This window comes from Chanodichthys erythropterus, chromosome 7 (assembly GCF_024489055.1).
Source record: "Chanodichthys erythropterus isolate Z2021 chromosome 7, ASM2448905v1, whole genome shotgun sequence".
Taxonomy (NCBI): domain Eukaryota; kingdom Metazoa; phylum Chordata; class Actinopteri; order Cypriniformes; family Xenocyprididae; genus Chanodichthys; species Chanodichthys erythropterus.
Window position 1 is genome coordinate 8,179,211 of NC_090227.1, and position 24,032 is coordinate 8,203,242.

The window sequence follows — 24,032 nt, forward strand, 5'->3', positions numbered from 1 at the left end:
GAAACGATGGGTCATTTTCGGAAAATGTAAATGTATATGCTTTATATAAACAAATGATCGCCTTCCAAGTGGTTCTGCCAAAACCGCACTTTTGTATTCTTCAAAATGCTTACGCTGTATGTCTTATGCCTTCCCTATTCTACTTACGGAAGGAACCCAGCGCCAGTTCCATTTTTTCCTGGAATGTTTTCATCAAAAACCTTAATTACTTTTCGCCTGAAGAAAGAAAGACATGAACATCTTGGATGACATGGGGACGAGTACATTATCAGGAAAATTTTATTTGAAATTGAACTAATCCTTTAAAGTGCACTGTTTAGCTATATCATATCAGTAGCCGTTATACTGAGTCAGGGGTTAATGAAGGGTCATGGGAATGAAAATACACACAAGTTCGAGTTTCACTGGCTGTTTCCTTTCACTGCATGACTGTGTATAACTACAACTATTGATCTTTTCAGAATAGCATATTACCATATTGTGTTTTTTTCAATATGCAGTAATAATAATATGTTTATTTTATATATTATTGAGTTTCTTTCTGCAAACTCATGGTCGCTTTACAATATGATAACAAGTAAACACAAAAGCAGGCAAAGAGACAATACAGTTACACTGAGCGTAGATAATATAACATACATAACATGAAACCAATCATATATTTAGGGATCAGAGAAACAAGAAGCAAAAAGATATGCTTTAAGGTGGGTTTTTAAATCATGTAATGATAAGAGGTCGTGGATGTGTTGGGGAATAGAATTCCAGAGTGTGGGGGCAAAGATACAAAAGGCCCTTCCAACAAACAATGTTAGTTTGTGCCGTGGGACCAACAACAGATCAGTATCAGAGGACCCAAGTGTGCGAACTCTGGTGTAGGTATGAATGAGATGAGAAATATATGGGGAGGGCTTTGAATGTGATAAGAAGTATCTTGTGTTGAATACGAAAGTGAACAGATAGTCTGTGTAGAATAGGAGTAATGTGGGAAGATTTCGTGGTATATGTGAGGACCCTAGCTGTGGAGTTCTGAATATATTGGAGCTTATTTATTGTTGTGTTGGGTAAGCCATAGAAAAGGGGATTACAGTAGTCAAGGCAAGTAATAATGAAAGCATGAACTATAGGATATCAGCATCATTGATATTTAAAAATGGATGTTAACAAGTGATATTACAGTGAAAGAAGGCAGACTTGGTAAGTGAGGAAATGTAAGGAAGGAAGGACAGAGAAGAATCAAAGATTATTCCCAGGTTTTTAACAATGGTGGAAGGTCAAACCAAGACTCTAGTGATATTAACATTGTCAACAAAGAAGCAGGATATAATTTGAGGGGAACCAAAAAGAAGTTTTATCAGTGTTGAGTTTGAGAAAAATACTGGTCATGCATGCATTTATGTCCTCAATATAAACAGATATGGAGTTGGTGGGCAAAGGAGCAGGGCATTGAGAGTGGATGTAAAGTTGGGTGTCATCTGCGTAGAAATGGAATTTAAAGCTATGATGATGGAGAATGTTACCTAATGAAAACCTCTAGATGATGAAAAGTAAAGGTCCAAGGACAGAACCCTGGGGAACACTGTGTGTTTGTTACTGTATGTGCTCAGTTTGGACATTTTTCTGTATGTTTTCTTTAGAAAATGTAAAAATCTAGTACTTCTGCTTATAGATATAGTAGTGAGGTGTTAGAAAATTATTGGGATTGCGTGGTTGAAGCTCTTGCATTTGGCTCAAACAAACCAGCTTGCTTCTTTTGACAGTGGTCCAGACAAACCCTCTGTCATCTCCCATGCTCCCACTCAGAACAGCACTTGAGTTGCTGCAAAGAAATAGAGCACTTTAAAATTTACATATGACCTTTGAATATTGCGATAACCGTAGAATCCAAGTATTGCATCGCTGCATGAAAGGCCTCGGGCAGACAACTCAGGTGTGAAAACAGACTGAATGGAGTCAGGGCCTTTAGAGGGTTCAGTGTTGTGGATTCTTCTGTGGAAATTCATCTCCTCTTGTGAAGTTAGTTATCTTGTGATTTGTGACAGGGAATGGAAGGAGCAGATAGATATCCAAATTTTAAATTCAAAATTCTCCTCTTCATCATTCATATTTCTTTACTCTTCAACCTCTTTGTTTTCATCTAACGTGCACTAGGTAAAGTTTTCCACTGAAAAAAACCCAGCAGTTTTATTTAAAATATGGGTCAGCTCCTTATAGTGGCTGCCATGTTGAGATCACATGACTGGCTAAATACTACTCACTTTATCTCAGTAACCCCTTTATTATCAGACACTACCAATTATAGTCATGTGTTACACATATGCATGTAAATATTTTTACTATTTTACCTGTGTATTTCTACAATAAAAAATGTGTGATGGTGCCTCCACTCCAACAGGTGTCAGTGTAATTGAAGTGAAAAAAAGAATTCTTTGAATACTGAAGGGCTAGGCAGCTGACTTGTTGTCTCGCTGCTTTATCAGGCAATAACTTTGCAGGTCGCATTTGCACACAAAGGTACCTCACAAAATATTTTAGGCAGCATAACAAAATAGAGAGCTTTGGTGATACAGTAACTAAGAGAATGTTTAATTACTAATTTCCAGCTAGAAAAAAAACATCAAAAGTAGAATAAAGTTGGTCAAAAACTTACATTTAGGGTGTGTTCACACTTGGCAGGTTAAACTCTGGTGTGATTGCCGTGGTTCATTTAAATAATTTTGAACGTTGCCATCCAAACCCTGGTGAAAACCAAACAAGCAAATTAAATTTTGGTGTGGTTCGACTGAAATATGAATGCAACATGGACCAAAGACATCTAAAAAAACCAAAAACAGACATAATGTGACAAGATGCAACCCTAAAAAGGGCAGAATGCTCAAGCATACCTGTTTTTTCTCATCAAAGTTGCCCATTACAGTTCATTACAGGCATGAAAACCATTTTTTCTACAGATCTTTGTTTGTGTGTGTAATGGAGGAATTTCTGGCACTGTTTTGACTCCTTGACACATTTTATAATCTTTTTGTTTTGTATCTTTCAGTTCAGTGTTAAAAATCACAGTGTGAATTCTAAGTGAACCAGGACTAAATGTATAATTTTCTGTTTTGATCAGGACCAAAAGAACCAAGAGAAGCGAAATTCAAGTGTGAACATACCCTTAGACAGAAACCGACCACCAACTGCAGATGCCATTTTTTTTAGATGCCTTTTTTTTTTTTTTAAGCTCAGGAATCAAACCTAATTAAACACATAGGATTGTGGGATATCATAGTCAGCAACATCTATGCAGTCTTCAAAAGTTGATCAGATGCGTCTCAGTAGACAAAATGTCGCACTATCATTGGATCACTTGTTGCCTTCTTACCTCTGTATGCTGTCAGACACACCCAAGGGGGCAGAATTTGGCCGGGCAGTATGGTCCAGTTAGCCCCTGATGTTAAATGGTGGAACTACACCATTGTGCTGCCAAAACAGCATATTTGCATTGATGGCCTTTCAAAAATGATAGTGATTTATGACAAAGTAACTTTTGCCATCTTGACTTTTAATACCCATGACATTGAGCCTACTTTGTGAGATTGTGTTTCTCTAATTTGATTTGAAGTTTGAAATATTTTTGTTTGATTTTGAAATATTCCACTTGTATGCTTGAGCGAACAGCTCTTGTGTGCAATTCAACAGAAGCCTGTCGATCAGAGGGTACAGAATATACTACCTGTGCCATTAATGAGTCAGCATTGAGACTAATGCAAACCTTTTCTGTCTGCATGCATCTGTCAGGAAATGTTAATTTATTAAAAGCTGACTCATAGACTTTTCCAGATTTTCATTCAAATGGCAGTAAAGGCATATTTTCAAAATGGACGGAAATAATGTTGTGTGATTTGCTCTTCTGTGTCTGCTGAGAACAGAAAGAGATTAATCTTGTTATCTTGTAACTATGATTAAGTATTATCTTAAAGCTTGGTTTGTGTCATTTCATTACAGAGTGACAATATATTTAATCATATGCAATATATCAATTATGGGCTAAACTTTTTCTATAGCAGTACCAAAATATATCAGTAGGAGACAAGAACAGGCTCTCTGTGATAAAGCATTAGAGTGCCACCTAATGGGCTGAGAGGAACATCACAAGAATACGAGGGTCCCACTTTAAAGAAAGATTTTCACACTTACCTTCTCACAAAATGTTTGTTTGTTCGTTTTTAAAGAATAAACACCATTGGTTACTCTGTTAGGACACATATAACTGAGTTCATACACTAAAAATCTGTTATTAACAATTTGTTTTTCATAGGAGGGGAAGAAGAAATTTGATAAGGAGACGGAAAAGTACTATTCCACACTGGAAAAACATCTCAACCTGTCATCCAGAAAAAAGGAATCGGCTCTCCAAGAGGTGAATCATTCCACAAATAAGTCTAGTTTTGCATTTTCCAAGGGAAATACCAGTGCTTGCGAGAAAGAATATTAGTACGTTTAGAGTTTAGTCTTAATTTGCTGCATTAGAAGTGTCTTACCATCATATCTTGCTTTCTGTCTGCTGTACACAAGACTTACTATAGCTGTTTCCATACACCTATTTTTATGTACATTTTGGGATATCGCATATTAAACACTGGATGGCATAAATTCTAAAAATATGCATAAAAAAATACAAAAACGTTCCACTCTTTCCATTCAGTTACAATAAATTGGAACTAATTAATAAGTCATATGAACTACTTTTATAGTCCTTAGTGTTCTTTTTGAAACTCACAGAAGAAAGCCATGTCTTTTAAACAACATATGAGTAAATAATGATCAAATTTCCATTTTAGGATGACTAATCCTTTTAAAAACATCAGTGTTTAAAAGCTTTAGTTCTTGTTTTTTTTTTTTTTCTTCTTCTTTATTCCTCTTTCCTGCTGTTCAGAGATGTTCCTATGCGTTTGTTTAACTTGTTGTTACACAAATTCTCACAAAGCTAAGCCAGAAATTCTCACATGTAATGATTAACCAAAGCCCAAACACGTCCAAATGAGCGTACAAGCCTGGCAGTCATAGCTTTCTGTCTGTCTCTAGGGTAACGGCGCTCTTTGTTCATTTGCAGGCTGACGCTCAGATTGATAAGGAAAGACAACTCTTTTATGATGCCTCGCTAGAATACGTCTTCAAAATCCAGGAGGTTCAAGAGAAGAAGAAATTTGAATTTGTTGAGCCGGTAAGATCTTTGTGATACATATTATAACTCTTATATTTAGACATAAAGTTTCTGTCTCCAAACTGAAGCTCACAAATACACACAAAGCCTATGTACACAAAATGTTCCTGAAAAAAAAAAAAAAACAGAAAAATCAGATGCCTGTGTAATGTAATGAGAGTCAAGCCATCTGGTCAGTAATGGATTTGTAGCCAACAGGAAGTAGGTGGAGAGTTTGACCACTGAAGTCATAATCACATTATGCCAGCTTACTGAAACATCAGCTGTAATTTCCTGTCCCACAATCACCCCTGAGCTATTAAAGAGATAGTTCATGGAAAAATGTCATAATTTACTCAGCGTTATGTCATTCCAAACCTGTGTGACTTTCTTTATCCATGAAACACAAGATATGTTGTTGTAGATTGTTGGCACAAAAAAAAAAAACACTGAGACATTCCTCGAAATATCTTCTTTTATGTTCCACAGAAGAAAGAAAGTCATACAGGTTTGGAACGACATGAATATGAGACAATTGAAAAAAAAAAAAAAAAAAAAAAATATTTGAGTCAACTATCCCTTTAAGAGTCTATAGTAACTGCAACCAAAAGTCAGAAATCTCAATATAATCTCAAACGTCTCAGCAAATTTGTCCAATACCAAATGGTCTGAGATGCTATCCACGTTCATTTTTCCAATTCTTTTCTTTTGCTGGACGTCAACAGTATGTTCATTTGAGTCTATTTTTATTTCTTCTAATTAATTTTTAGGAGGACCCTGTAAGACAAAGTTAATCCTTTCTCTTAATATGAAGCAATAATTGAAAGTGTCCTTCTATTAAACATTGGGGAAGCGCTCTTACTGTTCTTTTTTCAGTCCTTTTCAGTCATGTTTGTCATCTAAATCAGTGTTTCCCAACCCTGTTCCCGGAGGAACGCTAACAGTACACATTTTCCAAATCTTCCTAATCAAACACACACATTCAACTCATCAGTTCGTTAGTAGAAACTCCAAGACCAGAAATATATGGTTCAGATAAGGAAGACATTCAAAATGTGTACTGTTGGTGTGCCTCCAGGAACAGGGTTGGGAAACACTGATCTAAATCTCCACTCAGCAGATAGATCGCATAAAATACACAACAGCTGAACCTCACATATTACAACAGTGGACAGAATTTACATGACTCATTCCTGCATTAAGCATATTTATATGCATAAGTGTGCGCAGTAAAGTGAGCCAGAGAATGTGCTGTATAGATTTAGAGGGGCATCCATTGTTTATCACCTGGCATGGAAAAAACGACCGTTAATCTCCCAGAAGCACTGCGGTAAGGTCTGCTATTGAGTTTCAGGGTGTGACATCAGCATCTTTGAAGTCTTCAAAGAAAGAAAGTCAAATTGTTGCAGTGGCCTTAAGTATGGGAGATATGGGAAACTGTAATGCTCAATCGATGTATAACTCAATGCACAATGCACTTACTGTACTATAGCCACATCAGGTCTGTGCACTAACAATTCAGTAAGTGTTTTAAGTTAAGTAAATGTCTTCCTTAAGTAATTTGAGGTTGCAGGGTTGTAATCATATTTACAATAAATCGTTTCTCCCCTTCTCTGAGGGAGCATTTACGACGCCATTTTCAAATAAAAACGGAAAACTTTTCATGCGTTTTGGCTGTTCATTTACAAAAATGGGTTTCAAAGTGTACGTTTTTGAAAACTATACCGTTATTGGGTATGTCCCAATCAGTTTCCTAGCTCCCGAGCTCATAAATCAGTAAATTGCATACACATGCATATTTGGGCACTGGTAAGGACAGTAAAGGACAGTGGTTCACTACACATTGGGACACTGATGCTCTATTTCTGGCCACATGACAACATTTTTTGTTGACAACATCATTACTGGTACTATGAACAACAGCAGAGCTGATTTCTGACGTTACTTGTAATGTTATTGAAAGTACATTATAATAAATACTTTGCTTGTTACATATACGTGCAACATTTCAGACGGAAACGAATTATAAATGTTAGCTAGATTGTGTTCGAACTACCTGTCTAACGATGTATGTTAATGCTGAAATATAATAAAATAACGGTTTCTGTTTTAAAAACATATATCACGTGTCATTATCAGTCGTTATGTGTAGTGAGTTGGCTCATGTGATTTATGTTTCGTGCTTCAGAACTTCCGTTAAGGGAACATAGTGAGCATCGATGCACCCTAGGTTTTGTAGTGCATTGTGGGACTTTTTAGGAAGCTAAATATCAATTACACTTGAAGGATTCTGCGATTGAGACAGCCCTTAAAATGGCCGACTACCTGATCAGTGCCCTGACTACTGAACTAGGGAGCTGAAACTACAAAAATGCGAATTTGTGAAAACGGTGACGTCATGCGTATTACGTCAGTGCTTCACACACATAGACTTTACTTGGGTGGACCGCCCACGTATAATAACGGCCACCCAAGTATATTTGGAGACACATTTCTGCTTTTATTATTTGTATCCTCTTATACTTTTATATCCACGCAAGATAATGAAACCATCCGCAAATCGAATATGTAATTAAAATTAATTTCAATAAATAAAAATACTGTTAAAAATCACACATTATTTGTTTGTCACATGTAGTAGACGATTTTTGTGCCGTGGGTAATAGGAGGATTTTTCGCCCGGCTACCAACACAAGTATATTTCAAACCTGTGGGAAGCACTGTACATGTTCAATTTATAGGAGCGTAGTATTTCTTTACAAAAGACATCACCAACTACTGGCCTGTCCTGCACAATGCAGCATTTTTAATCGTTTTCGCTGATCCGTGTAAACAGGGATTGGTAAGACAACAATGTTGTCCATACACGAATAAAAAAAAAAGAAAAGGAAAAACATTTCCGTTTTTAGTTCATCGTTGTTGTGTGAATGTAGCCTGTCTGACTTGTACTGACGCCTAGTGGTGTGGATGCAGAAATATGCAAAAGAAAATGTTTTCAGTTACCAATGCCATTGTAGAAATACAATAATTGCTGGCAGCCATCGTTAATTGATTTTTGTCAGAAAAAAATGTCCAATAACAGGAAGATTTACAGAGATAAAGCTAGTTGTATTCGGCCCGTCATGTGATTTCAACATGGCTGCCCCCATGAGGTGACCTGCTTCATGTAAAATTAAACACTTTTTATTAAGCTACTGATCTCATGTGAGTGTACATTGTTTTAAATATTTTACAAAAGTACTATTAATGTCTTTCTTTGTAAAACTTTTTAATAATAAAAATACTTAAAGAAGAAATACTATAAAGAATTTTGTGTGTAAGTCTTTTGATTAAGCAGTTATGTGACACCTTTATCCATTCAGAAAATTTGCGAACTGATTCAAAAAATTGAAAAATATTCACTGAGAAACAGGAATAGATAGTATTACAGGCATAATATGGAAACATGTATTTACTTCTTGTTTGGGTTGCAGCTCTTGGCCTTCCTACAGGGTCTGTTCACATTCTACCATGAGGGTTATGAGCTGGCCCATGAATTTGAGCCCTACAAACAACAGCTACAGTTTAACCTGCAGAATGTAAGTGCACATCTCCTGTGAGTCATCCAGCTTCTCTTTCACTTTTTCATTAGCCTCCATTTGACCGAAAATATGTTTTCACTTTTGAAAATATTTGTAAAGCCACATGGTGTTTAAAAAGAGGCTTGCACATATAAAAACCTTTTGCCCTCTGTTCTTTAGACTGTAACCTGCTCTGTGTGTCTTTGATCAATATTGGCCTGTTATAAACCACTTCCTGCTGCTTGTCAGCATCTCTGTGCCTGCGATCCATGACCTTTGACCTTTTCTTTGCATCACTGTCACAGTAAGCTCAAAGCTGATTTAGTGTCACAGAACTTCAGCTTGTTCTAAAGCACAAAAGACCTGTGCTGCAGTACTATGCCAGCACTGCAGTATACAGACGCTAAATTAACACTGCTGCAAAAGCATGAGATTTTAGCCTTAACAGTAATTCACTACCTCAGGACAAGCACCTTTAATATTGTAGGAATGTCATTGATAATTCACATTGATGTATTTGGTTGTAATGTCAGTACTCCAGAGGACAAAAAAAAGGATATGAAGCCATTTATTTTCCTTTTCCTTTCTTTCCAGCAAACCTTGACAGACAGTTAATTTTGAAAGCAAAATTTGAATGCAATTGGTGTACATGCACTATATATAAGGGAAAATTCACGTGCATTAAGTAAGGAATAAAGTAAATTCAGCTGATTCTTGTCGAAAAATAAACTCAGACAGGTTGATCAGGACAGGTCTTGTGTCAGGGTTTATTTTGCGATAATAACTGAATTTTTTGGCTGAATGTACATTATCCAGCTTATTACACGCTACTTGGCACATAAGTAAACATTTGGTATATGCAAATATACATTTTTATTTGTAAAGGCCAGTTCACACTGCATCGACAAACGCAGACCAATGTCAACAGTCACCAGATTGTCGACAGTCACACTGATCCAACAAAACCCAACGAAGCCTTAAAGGTTCAGCGAAGAAAAAGTTTGAGCAAAGAAAAGGTTTGAGCGATGTTGAGAATAAAATCATTAAATTTCGAGAATAAAGTCGTTGTCTCTCGAGAAAAGTCAAAATATAATATGACACTGATCGAATGCATGTTTATTCTGAACATTTTATTTCGACTTTATTCTCGAAATGTAATGATTTTATTCTCAACATTGTATTTCGACTTTTTCTCTCGCATTATAATGACTTAAATCTCGACATGGTTTTATTTATTTTTTTATTGCTTGGCCCTAATCATCTTCCGTACTTATTACATGACTTTTCACAAAATTAATAATTATGCAAATGTAAAACATTGATTTGAGCTGAAATTTTTTTTAATCCATTAGAGTGTACGAAACAATCGTTGTGGCAACAAGGAGAACACTAGTATCACAGTACTAAAAAAACCTAAGTTTACCATCCCATTTTTTTTTTTTTTTTTTAATTCTTCTGATTATAGCTCTGTTTCATAAACTGATGAGCTGCCTAGCTAGGCAGTATTTTAGGTTTCAATGTGAAGACTAATTCATATGATAGGCAGTATAATTATGCTCCCAAAATTTTAGCCAAAATCTAAGGCAGCATTTGAAGATAATGGAATCATATAATGCAGATTGGCAAATGATTTAGGATGGTCCAGTCAGGAGAAATGGCACCTATAAATATGCTGAGAATTATAGCTAAAAAAATCAGTTTTAAATTGGACTGTCATCCAAAAGGTTTGTATTTTATGTGCTTGGAGTATTGCATTGTCAGTATAGCACCAACAACCTACTAACATCCAGTACTATTAAGCACAATAGTAACTGCACACTTTTCAGCATTCTTTCTGTCAGAAGTATCTTTCCCATTCATTTTCCCCATAATTTACTCTCCCCCATGTCATCCAAGATGTTCATGTCTTTCTTTCTTCAGTCAAAAAGAAATTAAGGTTTTTGATGAAAACATTCCAGGATTATTCTCCTTATAGTGGACTTCAATGGCATCCAGACGGTTGAAGGTCAAAATTACAGTTTCAGTGCAGCTTTAAAGGGCTTTAAACGATACCAGACGAGGAAAAAGGGTCTTATCTAATGAAACTATCGGTCATTTTTTTAAAAAATGCAACTGTATATGCTTTAAAACACAAATGATCGCCTTGCACATGCTTCTGCTTTCCGTATTCTTCAAAAAGCTTACGCTGTATGTCCTACACCTTCCCTATTCAACTTACGGAACGAACGCGGCGCCAGTTCAGTTCAGTTTTTTTATCTAAGTAGAATAGGGAAGGCCACTATAAGGAGAATAATCCTGGAATGTTTTCATCAAAAACCTTCATTTCTTTTCGACTGAAGAAAGAAAGACATGAACATCTTGGATGACATGGGGGAGAGTAAATTATGGGGAAAATAAATAAATTATCAGGAAAATGTTCTTATCCTTTAAGAGCTATATACTAAACCAACCAGATCTGAGATCAATTGCAACATTACAAACTTTGATTTGACTTGAAGCAAAAAAGTGTTTGAAAATAATTAAATCAGGTTCTCTGTGGAGAGCATGAATGGGATTTTTACCTCCAGAACGTTGCTCTATATCAGGGGTGGTGAACTCCGGTCCTGGTGAGCCTCAGTCCTGCAGAGTTTAGCTCCAACCCTGGTAAAAACTCACCTGCCTATAGCTTTCTAGCAAGCGTTCAGACCTTTTGATTAGGTTTGGAGCTGAAATCTGCAGAGCTGATTACAATATAGAGCAGGGGTGGCTTACGTTGGTCCTGGAGAGCCACAGACCTACAATAACTAGAGAGTTGTCATGCTTTTTACTTCACACTGTTCCAAATAAAGACAACATGGTGTGGCCCAGATCCGGCCCACATCTGGTACATGCGGATTACACGCGGACCAGATGTGGACCGGATCCGGGCCGACACTATGTTGCTGTCAGGGTTAATTATACATTATGCATTATTCACATTAACTATGAACATGTATATAGTTGTTCTTTGTCCTCTGGGAGGTATGGAAAAATAGTAGTTATTGATTAGCTAATATTGACCTACCACATTCAACTGAGCACTATAGACCACTTTGGAGCAGACGTCACAATGACGTCACTTGCAGTTGCGCGCGCATAGTGGTTGCAGAAAAATAGAGGTAGCAATTGGAGGAAAATTTGCAAAATCCACAGAATAAGAGAAAAATGTTTTGTTGTGCCTCTGGATTACATTTACATTTACATTTATGCATTTGGCAGACGCTTTTATCCAAAGCGACTTACATTGCATTATACTATACATTTGTATCTGAGTATGTGCAATCCCTGGGATCGAACCCATGACCTTGGCATTGCTAGTGCCATGCTCTAACCACTGAGCTACAGGAAAGCTGGATGTTGGAATCGGAATGCAAAAAAATATAGTCTTCATTTTTAAAGAAAACCATCATTGAAAACGTCATTTGAAGCTAAACGGAGACGTTTCACAGACTGGACTGATGACACCTGCAAGGATTAGTCTACTATTAAAGCAGGAATTTGATGTGTAAACAGTAAGTCTACATAATATTCACATATGCAGTTTAGAGGACACACATACATAGCAGTTACAGCATTGAAATAATATTTAAACCTATAACATTTCACATAGATAACTTTTAAACAGTCTACAATTTTAATTTCACAATTCTGACTTTTTTCTTGCATTTGCATGTTTATTACTCCCAGTTCGGACTTTATTACTCGCAATTGTGAGTTTATTTCACAATTCTGAGGGGGAAAAGTCAGAATTGCGGGATAAATTGCAATTCAGAAAAGACAGAATAACGTATATCTCACAATTTTGTTTTTCTTTGTAAGAAATGTGAGATATAAACTCAGATTTGCGAGAAATAAAAGTCAGAATTGTGAGATATAAACTCGAAATTAACTTTTTATTCTTTTAATTCGTGACTTAAACAAAAACAAAACAAAAAACAAAGTTGTACGCGTCAAGAGACTTATACGCTTTTAGCTTCTCCTGAGTATAGGCTATACACTTGAGGTGTCAATCAGGTAAATATATATCTCTGGCCACTGGATGCTTGGCCATTTCATTTCGTCATTTAACCACTGACAAGGTGCTATGGCAAACGGATCCGTAAGCTGTATCCCACTCGGTAATGTTATTTTTTTTTAAATAACAGTGCTTATCGCTGGGTGAAGCTGCTGTGATATGCCGACAACATTTAAAAAAAAAAAAAAAAAAATCAAAATATTCTATTATGTTTTTAAATCTTAACTACTTTGAACCGCTTCGTCGTAACTCTCTGGTTATCACTCCCGGGTTTTCTGCAACCATGATGCGCGTGCATCCCGAATGTTTACAAACATTAAATAGGCCTATTACTTCATTAATCCAAGTTCATTGTTAGGTAATAGTAGTTACTAGATTAATATTGTGTTGTTTATTTGGTCTTGTGTAGTTATTCATTAATGACTGAACAGTATTCTAAAGTGTTACCAAATAGTCTTCATTAATCGATAAAATGCCTCTGTAATTAAAATTGGTTGATGCCTTACTAACACTAGCGTTCATTACAGCTGGAAACTGCATTGAATTGTATGTATAGGTGCGTTTTTGAAATTTTGCAAAAGTGTATGTAGAGGCCAATGAGCCTAGATTGCATGTGATGCTCATGAGCATTAATGATATAGAGTGTTACAAATCAGTCACATACAGTATGTGGTAACAGATCTTTTGCTTCCTATGCATGTTTATCTACTGTAGATGCTAATTACTTATTTCAGTAACATGTATGGTTTTATATATACATATCTGTCAGAACAATTATGAATGGCTATTTTAAAATGGCAATTGCATTACTGAGATATGGTTCCCATGATCTGTTTGCATATGTGTGTTTTCTTGTTGGATGAAGACAAGAAACAACTTTTTGAGCACCAAGCAGGAAGTAGAAATGCTGATGAAGAGAGTTCGATCTGCAGATCAAGACCAGAAGCCCCCGGGCCAGTGGACCATGGAGGGATACCTCTATGTCCAGGAGAAACGTGAGTATTATATGGACAGTCTTTAATCTTTCAGGCAAGAGTGATGAGCAAACAGAAGGACAGACAGCCTGTAGCCTTCCATGCCAGACACTTTTTCAAAACATAGTGATAAAAGGTCTAGAATTTGGTTTTCATGTGTCTTCATAAGTGACCTCACTCTGGTCTTATCCTGTTTTTTCCTGTTCCTTCACACTGCAGAGGAAATACCTAAATAACATTGCTTTCCACATGTAAACATATTACTTTTGATTATCATCAAATAATTTCAGATACAACAGAGAATGACCTGTTCTAGGAAAGAAAAACATTGCCATCTTGTGGACGGATACATAACACAGAGTGAAGATTTCAGTGAAGTTATATGCAAAATATATTGCTAATATAAAATATATAGCTTTTTTACATTTTAAAATCAAAATATATAAATATCATACAAAACATAAAGAATTTATGCAAAAAAAATGCAAAAATATCAGATAAAAATACAAATTATAAATACATATTTAGTACATAGATTTTATTTACAATTTTTAACATAAAATAAATGTTCTTTTCTTAAAAAAAATAAATAAATAAAATAAGTAAAAGTTTAAATAAAGCTACTTGTTGCTACTTAACCCATTTATAGAAGAAGTTTTTGAGTCCACACATGTTGCATTTATATCTAACATATCTAACTTATGTTGTTGGAAATATATTTCATTGTTTGTAGTGCTCTTTTTTATATTTGGGGGGAAATCATGTTGTGCTATTTACAACATACATCATATTTAAAAAACAGAAATTGCCCAAAGGATTTTCAAGAGCTGCAAATGAACAATGCTTTCCCAAATACCTCAAAGCAAATATATCACATTTGCACTTTTCATGCATGTGTTGCAGGGCCTTTGGGCTGCACATGGACACGCCATTATTGTACATATGAGAAAGATAGCAAGACCTTCAGCATGTGCAACACAGAGGCGAAGCCCACGGCTAAACAGGTACAAAGATGCTCATGTGGGAACAGAGGTGCTGTTTGCATCAGATCCTCACTGTCTTTCTATTTTCTCAGAATGGTGTCATGTCAAATCCCCCAGAGAAGTTCAGACTGAAGTCCTGTATTAGGAGGAAGACTGACTCGATTGATAAACGCTTCTGTTTTGATATCGAGGTGGTTGAAAGGTGGGTCTCTGCACTGACAATACAGTACAGAGAGTTTTAAAATTTTAAAATATTTCATCCAAAGATGAACATTTTGTCATCATTTATTCATGCCATTCTTCAATGGATCAAAAGAAGAAGAAAAAAAAGATTTAAGAATGTCTAGGCCACTTTTACGGAAGAGGATTAGGGCCAAGCAATAATAAAAAAAAAATAAAACCATCTCGAGATTAAAGTTGTTAAATTTCGAGAAAACTCGTTAAATTTCGAGAAAAAAAATTGAAATAAAATGTTAAGAATAAACTCGTTAAATTACGAGAAAAAAATCATTAAATTTCAAGAAAAAAGTCGAGATAAAATGTTGAGAATAAAGTCATTAAATTACGAGAAAAAAGGTCGAGATAAAATGTTGAGAATAAACGTATTAAATTATGAGAAAAAAGTTGTTAAATTACGAGAACAAATTCATTAAATTATGAGAAAAATGTCTTTAAATTTCGAGAAAAAGGTTGAAATAAAATGTTGAGAATAAACTCATTAAATTACGAGAAAAAATTCGTTAAATTTCAAGAAAAAAGTTGAGATAAAATGTTGAGAATAAAGTCATTAAATTACGAGAAAAAAGTTGTTAAATTAAGAGAACAAATTTGTTATATTATGAGAAAAATGTCATTATATTTCGAGAAAAAAAGTCAAGATAAAATGTTGAGTATAAACACATTAAAGGTACAATTTGTGATATTTTTTTTTCCGCTAGAGGTCGCTAGAAGCCTATTCAAAACAAAGGCGTAGTTTGATGATGCCAAGTTTTAGAGCACAAACTTGGGACATGTGGTCTCCATCTCAATGGACGGTGCAGAAGAATAGGGATTGGAGTCTGGAAGAACTCATGTTCGTGGATGCGATTATTAACGTTACTGTAGTATGAAGCAGAGCAGGACCGAGTGTTGCGGGAGCTGAACGAGGAGCTGGAGCGATTGATCAACACACGCCTCACGAGCAGCGGGACTTTTATTATGACACAGCCGCCGGCGCCGCTTCCGCTTTTCCGGTCATGAGTTTACAGGAGCTGTCCTTGTCGACAGAACCAGCGGCAGATGGTAAACAGTAATTATGTTCCATAAATAAGTAACACAATCCACCATAAAACGTGCAAGAAGTAAATAAGGAACTGCTTGAAGCAAGCTAGTGGTTTGCTGGACGCTAGACACTACTTCCGCATTTGTCCACGGCACTGTTGTCATGTGGTTTCTACGTCAGTAAAGGCGGTAACAAAGGGAACTGACGTCATTGACAGGCGACTGCACTGCCCCGTGTCACTGTTTAGAATGGGAATTTTCTCATGATTTACAAGTCGTTGAAAACATTAGAGATATTGTTAGTAATCAGCTGGACAAAATATATAACACTAGCCTAGTGGTTTTTGGATATTTTACTGCAAAAATTTTACATATTGTACCTTTAAATTATGAGAAAAAAGTTGTTAAATTTCGAGAAAAAAAGTCGAGATAAAATGTTGAGAATAAACTCATTAAATTATGAGAAAAAAGTTGTTAAATTTCGAGAAAAAAAGTCGAGATAAAATGTTGAGAATAAACTCATTAAATTATGAGAAAAAAGTTGTTAAATTACGAGAACAAATTCACTAAATTATGAGAAAAATGTCGTAAAAAAAATTCGAGAAAGAACGTCGAGATAAAATGTTGAGAATAAACTCATTAAATTACGAGAAAAAGTTGTTAAATTACAAGAACAAATTCATTAAATTACGAATTTGTTCTCATAATTTAACTTCTTTTTTCTTGTAATTTAATGAGTTTATCCTCAACATTTTATCTCGACTTTTTTCTTGAAATTTAACAAGATTTTTCTCATAATTCAACAACTTTAATCTCGAGATGGTTTTATTTTTTTATTATTGCTTGGCCCTAATCCTCTTCCGTACACTTTTTACCATTCAATGAATTGGAAATTGTATTTTTATTATATTTGTGATATGGCCAGAAAAAAAATGTTGCCAAAATAAAAAAGTAATAATTGGTGAGCTCTGACAAATCTAACAAGTCTTCAGAAGAGATTGATTGATTGATTGATTGATTGATTGATTGATTGATTGATTGATTGATTGATTGATTGATTGATTGATTGATTGATTGATTGATTGATTGATTGATTGATTGATTGATTGATTGATTGATTGATTGATTGTGTGAAAAACAGCATGATCATTCTTCATAATACAACCTTTTTTCGTAAGAAAGTCATACTGGTTTGGAACTACTTGAGGGCGAGTAAATGATGACCGAATTAAAATTTTTGGGTGAATTCCTGTTCTTTAACGTTTGCTGTAGCTTCTGTTTCTCTGTGTGCTCAAATATGAAAGTTCCTTCCTTGTTTTAAGAGTGGCCTGCATTTCTGTTTTCTGCTGCTACTTGCGCCTTTTTTCACACTAACTGTGTAATCTGTCTTCTATATAATCTAACTGTATAATCTTTTTTACCTGCATCTGCCTTCTTGGCACAGTCTTACGATATTAGGTGGCAAATATGTATGTATTTATGTGTATGTAAGCATTTATTACACTGTGCACACTCAGTAGAACATGCATGTTCTACTAACACTCAGCCAGACCCGTACGTTGGTAAGTAGCTGCAAATGTAACTACCTGTCTGTTCATGTACTTTGCCACCTATAGTGTAAGGTTGCACTGTTGTTTTCTGACAGTTTACCTTGTATGTGCCCATTTCCCTTGTCCCTTCTCTGTGTTTATTTCAATCTAGAAATACCATCTATCGTGGATCTCTTTTCAGACCACTACAATTTTTCTGTAAAGCCCGGTATGTGACCAGCCCTGTGCCCTACAGCGCAAAAGCATGTTGTAGCGCATGTGTGCTGCTTGTGATCTCATGCATTCGCAATCCCACGCTGATCAAAGCTCATTTCTCACCCCAGAGTTTTTAAAGGATTGCATGTTGAAAATCCAACACATTTCCTGCACCCATAATTGGTGGAGTAACAGTTTGATTTGATTTAACTGGCTGAGTGATTCTACCAACTCATTTTTGATCTGGAAATCACAAACTTATCACTTGACATCAAGGAGCAAACATCACAACATCAAATCAACTTTATCTGTACACCAGGCTTAAAAAAAAAACGGTTGAACTAGGCAAAGTTTATTTAATATTTATTTCTAATAAGTGTTTTTATTTAAAAATTAATAATTTGAATTTTACATCTTATGATTTGATTTATTAATTGATTAGCTTTTCATCAACTCATGAACTCCCTTCATTCCCTCACAAACCCTTCTAATGTGACAAGTTCTGTGAAGAATCCAAAATAAGAAATGTTGAAAATAAATGCACTTTTTTTAGTCAAAACTCTGAAATATCAATAAAAATAGCTTGTTTTACATAATATTTACACAAAAGTCTGTGATATGCTTTTATGCTAATAAGAGTATCATATGTTAGCTAACTTCAAACTATTGGAATCAAATTAAATTTGTGTGAGGAAGGCAGTTTGTGTGATTTGTGGATTTGCTGTGTATATTATTTTAAATCAGTCATTAATGAAGTTTTATGACAAGTTACTTTAAAGCAGTGGTCACCAACCTTTTTAAGCCCAAGATCCCTGACCTCGACCTTTTTGAAAGACAAGATCTACTTCATAGAAAAAGACAGCCCAGATTTTATTTAGTATTTTTTTCGTGGTCAATGTAGATTCTGATTTATTTAGCGTTTTTATTTATTTATTTTTTACAAGCAAATTGGCCGATTCTGATACTGGTTGCAGATATTTATTATTAATATTATTATAATAAACAAAAATATATAGCCATTTCAAATTAGAGGGAACCACTGCTTTTTAATCACAATCCAAACAAAGATGCTATGCACGTTGCATGAACAGTTGTTTTCCCTCCTGAAAAATCCAGATAAAACCAGCCTAAAATGGTCAGGCTGGTTTTAACTGGTCTCCTAGCCTGGTCATAGCTGGTTTTAGAGGGGTTTTGACTTTTGACCAGCTTAAACCAGCTGAACACCTGCTAACCCAGGCTGGGAGACAAGCTAAAACCAGCTACTTCCAGCTTAAACCAGCTAAGACCAGTCAACCAGCTTAGTCTGGTTTTACCTGGATTTTTCAGCAGGGTTTTTATTTGAATTAGATTTAATTTCAAGATTTAAAGCAAAAACAGTTCGGTCTGACTTTATCTTTGTGAAATTATAAATGCTACACACAAAAAAAAGGCATGAAAAAAAAAAAACAGCAGGCTGAATGAGATGCAGATTCACTCTCTGACAGCAGGTGGCGCTTATGGAGCAGCAGTGATACAGTGTTTCCTTGGTTACCGCTGTAAACAAAGCTGAAATGCGCTAATAATTAGCTACTTTATTCGGAAGTAAGAGGAAAATAAAATGCCATTGCCATCGAAATCTTCCTGAAGACTGATTTCCTTTTAGAGATGAATTCCTAATCCCTCACCCCCAATTCAATATTTATATTTTCTTCCTATATTTCGAGCATCGTGAACAGTGAGCTGCTCTGCCTGCTACAGAATTGTCTCCTCTTCGCGTCCATCTTCAGCGTCTCTGGCCTCTTGTTAACGGCCGTTTACAGACTCAGACGTAATGTGGGCTATTTACCTTTATCTGTCTGCCCCAGTAGTTCCAGAAAATAACAAAAAAATAAATACAAAAATACAGTACAAAGACTGGAGAAATGTAATGTATTTTTGTACTCATATTTCTGTTATTTTCGCGAGCTACTGGAACAGTGATAAAGATCGACCGGTCGATCGCGATCGACGGGTTGGCGACCACTGCTTTAAAGGGATAGTTCACACAAAAATTAAAATGTTGTCATCACTTACTCACCCTTAAAGGATTAGTCCACTTTTAAATAAACTTTTCCTGATAATTTACTCACTCCCATGTCATCCAAGATGAAGAATGGACGTCTTTCTTTCTTCAGTCGAAAAGAAATTAAAGTTTTTGATGAAAACATTCCAGGTTTATTCTCCTTATAGTGGACTTCAATGGGCACCAAATGGTTGAAGGTCAAAATTAGTTTCCCTGCAGCTTCATCCCAGATGAGAAATAAGGGTCTTATCTAGTGAAACCATTGCTCATTTTCTGAAATGTTTTCTGTTTTAGCCAGAAATGCTCATCTTGAACTGGCTCTCTTCTTCTTTATTAGTATTCCAGCAGTGCAGACACTGCTAAGTGTATTATTGCCCTCCACAGTTCAAAGTTTGAACTAATTGTTATATACTATTGAACTAGCATATTGCATATAAAAATGAGTTCAACTAGTTAACTTCAATTAGTTAACTTTGAAAGAATGACATGGACATCTTGGATGACATGGGGGTGAGTAAATTATCAGGAAAAGTTTATTTAAAAGTGGACTAATCCTTTAAGTTGTTCCAACCCTGTATGAGTTTCTTTCTTCTGTTGAACACAAAAGATGATATTTTGAAGAATGTTGGTAACTAAACAGTTGACTGTACCCAAAGACTTCCAAAGCATGGGGGAAAAACTAGTCAATGGCTACCCTCAGCTGTTTAATTAACAACATTCTTTAAAATGTCTTCTTTTGTGTTTAACAGAAGAAAGAAACCTATACAGGGTTGGAAAAACATGAGGGTGAGTAAATGATAACAATTTTCATTTTTGGGTGAAGTATCCCTTTAACGGTCTGCTGCCTATGTAGATGTAATGCAGTATTGGAACAGAGCTGTACAGCAGTTTACTTAAAGGGTTAGTTCACCCAAAAATAAAAATTGTCTCATGTCGTTCCACACCTGTAAGACCTTCGTTCATCTTGGAAACACAAATTAGGATATTTTTGATAAAATCCGATGGCTCAGTGAGGCCTCCATTGACAGCAAGATAATTAACATTTTCAGATGCCCAGGAAGCTACTAAAGATGTATTTAAAACAGTTCATGTGACTACAGTGGTTCAACCTTAATGTTATGAAGCCACGAGAATACTTCTTGTGTGGCAAAAAAACAAAATAACGACTTTATTTAGCAATATCTAGTGATGTGCGATTTCAAAACACTACTTCATGAAGCTTCGAAGCTTTACCAATCTTTTGTTTTGAATCAGTGGTTTGGAGCGTGAATCCAACTGCCAAAGTCACATGATTTCAGTAAACGAGGCTTCGTTACGTCATAAGTGTTTCGAAATTTCAATGGTTCACCACTGGGGGGCGTGACTTTGGCAGTTTGATACGTGCTTCAAACCACTGATTTGAAATAAAAGATTTGTAAAGCTTCAAAGCTTCATGAAGCAGTGTTTTGAAATCACCCATCACTAGATACTGTTGAATAAAGTTGTTTTGTTTTGTTTTGTTTTGTTTTGTTTTGTTTTGTTTTGTTTTGTTTTGTTTTGTTTTGTTTTGTTTTGTTTTGTTTTGTTTTGTTGGCGCACAAAAAGTATTCTTGTCGCTTCATAACATTAAGGTTGAACCACTGTAGTCACATGAACCGTTTTAAATGTGTCTTTAGTAGCTTTCTGGGCATCTGAAAGTGTTAATCATCTTGCTGGCAATGGATGCCTCACTGAGCCACTGGATTTTATCAAAAATATCTTCATTTGTGTTCCGAAGACAAGTCTTATGGGTGTGGAACAACATGAGGGTGAGTAATTAATGACACAATTTTCATTTTTGGGTGAACTAACCCTTTAAAATTCTGTCTCAGAATGTTCTTTTTCTGGAAGAATTGGTGAAAGATGCTTCATTATAGGCATATAGTTTTAACTGTAAATTCTGGTTTGATGAGCCACATTCAAAGTCATTCTTAATGATCTGATATGCATACACTTCCTGATATACACAAATCTCCTCCTCATACCATCACCTTAAAACTGCACTGCAGCGTGCTTGCTCTAACAAGCAGGATGGTAATAGTCAGAGCATAACTGAGCGTATAGCTCATTCATCCATGCACAGATATTAGTGACAGCTGTTGCACAGGCATGGCTGTATATGCAGCGAGGAACCCATTAATAGCTATGAGCTCGCTCTAACGTTCACCTTACAGTTGCCGTAATCGCAAATGCTGTCAAATCATGTGTGAAGAAGATTCGTGGGTGAATTTATGGGTGAATTAATTGGTTCCTGTGATTCTAATTGGTGTGAAACTCAGAGTGCAGATATAGAATACAGTTAAATTGATGTTTATGTAAATGAAATAGTACTTTCATGCTTATTTTTTCCCAAGAGTGTGTAGTGTTGCTGAGCATGGGAAGGTGAAATGCTTTAAGACCACCACACAACACGCTATTTGATGTTATTTCAGACATTTAAGGGAATAGATTACCAACATCATGTATTCACCATATGTCATTTCAAACCCCTGTGACTTTCTGTTTCTTTGATTTCCATGAAACACAAAATGAGATGTTTTGAAGAATGTTCATGCTGCTCTTTTTCATACAGCAACAGCATATAGTCATCAGAAGCAAAATGAGGGGAAAAAAAAAACCTAGATAAAAATTCACCAATATGATTTATATGATATGCTCCAAGTCTTCTTAAAGGAATAGTTCACCCAAAAATGAAAATTTGTTCTTAATTTACTCACCCTCAGGCCATCCAAGATGTAGGTGACTTTTTTCTTCAGTAGAACAGTAAAGAAGATTTTTGCAGAAACCATGGTCCTCTGTGATTTAATGGAAGTCAATGGGTGTCGTTACTTTAAGATTCAAAAAAACATATGCAGACAAAACAAAATTAATACCTGTGGCTCTTGGCAAAACATTGAGGTCTTAAGAAAGTCACCTACGTCTTGGATGGCCTGGGGATAAGTAACTTACAAGTTATAGCGGCTCGTTTTTTCACACGCTTTCAGAGAAAGGCTTGCCAAAACAGTTACTGGGTTGTCCTTTTTCACATTTTCTGAGTTGGTAGTTGCACCAGGGACCCAATTATACCACTTAAACATGAAAAAAAAATGAGATTTCCATGATAAAATCTCTTTCGTGTTCATTGTATGGAAAAGAGCAGTTTGAACATTATGCTAAATTTTTCCTTTTGTGTTCCATGTAAGGACAAAAATCATACGGGATCTGATTCATACAGACTAATTTAAAGGGACAGTTTACCCAAAAAGGAAAATTATGTTATTATTCATTTACTGAAAAAAAGAAGATATTTTGAGAAATGGAAGTCAATGGTAACCGAAACTGTTTGTTACATGCTTGCAAAGAAAGGCTTGCCAAAACAAAGTTACTTGCCAAAACTGTTTGGTTACCACGAGCATTCTTCAAAATATCTTATTTTATGTTACACAAAGAAAAGAAAGTCAGGTTTGAAACGACTTCAGGGTGAGTAAATGATGACAGAATTTTCATTTTTGAATCGATTGTCAGTGATGCTGCGACATTTAGTTTGAGTCTAAATCCTTTCATTTAGCTACATGCTTCAGTTTCTTTAAGCATTTACGAGCAAAGGCTCTATACAGGAACTATAGTGGGTGAGCAGGATATTTCTGGAGCATGTCAGACTTTAAAGTTCTGTGTTGTCTTCAGGCATGGCATTATCACGCTACAAGCACTGTCGGAGTCCAACAGGAGACTCTGGCTGGAAGCTATGGATGGCAAAGAGCCGGTGAGTGCTGGAGAAACTTTCTCCCCCGATTTAATACAATTTTGAATTAGTTGTTATAATTGCTTCTGTATTGATTCAAGCTTCAGAAGATCCTCAAGTTCAGGTATTTTCTTCAAAACGTAAAAATGTATTATCTGCAATTGCTTAACAAGGAATTCACAATGAAATCAATATAATAAATAGAATTTTTCACTCTTTTAGATCTACAATCTTCCTGCTATTCTGAGCAAGAAAGAGGAGAGTAAGTAGTTAAATCTCTTAGCAGTGTATTGATATTTATCATGTGAAGGCTTCATTTGTTTTTACATATTTCATTTTATTGTCTTGCCTTTTTTTTTTTTTTTTTGCTGTGAGCTGATGGAAAAAAATGTTTGCTTTTTTCAGTGAGCTTAATCTTTGAGTCTGACCTCATGCTTTCATCAGATTAACTGTGTTTAACCAACACTTATTCAGATAATGTGTTCTGTTTCCCTTCACTACACCCTTTGTGTGTC

At 35.6% G+C, this 24,032-nt stretch overlaps 1 protein-coding gene across 5 annotated transcripts in view; it reads left to right on the plus strand.

Annotated features, from left to right (window-relative positions):
* Positions 1-24,032, plus strand: part of LOC137023097 (rho GTPase-activating protein 42) — a 165,064-nt gene that overhangs the window by 114,156 nt on the left and 26,876 nt on the right. For 3 of the 5 annotated variants that reach the window (XM_067389737.1, XM_067389738.1, XM_067389740.1), the window contains exons 5-13: positions 4,298-4,399; positions 5,093-5,203; positions 8,656-8,760; positions 13,641-13,770; positions 14,653-14,753; positions 14,825-14,934; positions 17,694-17,750; positions 23,460-23,538; positions 23,740-23,779. In XM_067389737.1, coding sequence (XP_067245838.1) covers positions 4,298-4,399; positions 5,093-5,203; positions 8,656-8,760; positions 13,641-13,770; positions 14,653-14,753; positions 14,825-14,934; positions 17,694-17,750; positions 23,460-23,538; positions 23,740-23,779 — 835 coding nt within the window. The remainder of the gene's footprint in view (positions 1-4,297; positions 4,400-5,092; positions 5,204-8,655; positions 8,761-13,640; positions 13,771-14,652; positions 14,754-14,824; positions 14,935-17,693; positions 17,751-23,459; positions 23,539-23,739; positions 23,780-24,032) is intronic. The other 2 variants (XM_067389739.1, XM_067389741.1) reach the window with 1 other exon arrangement.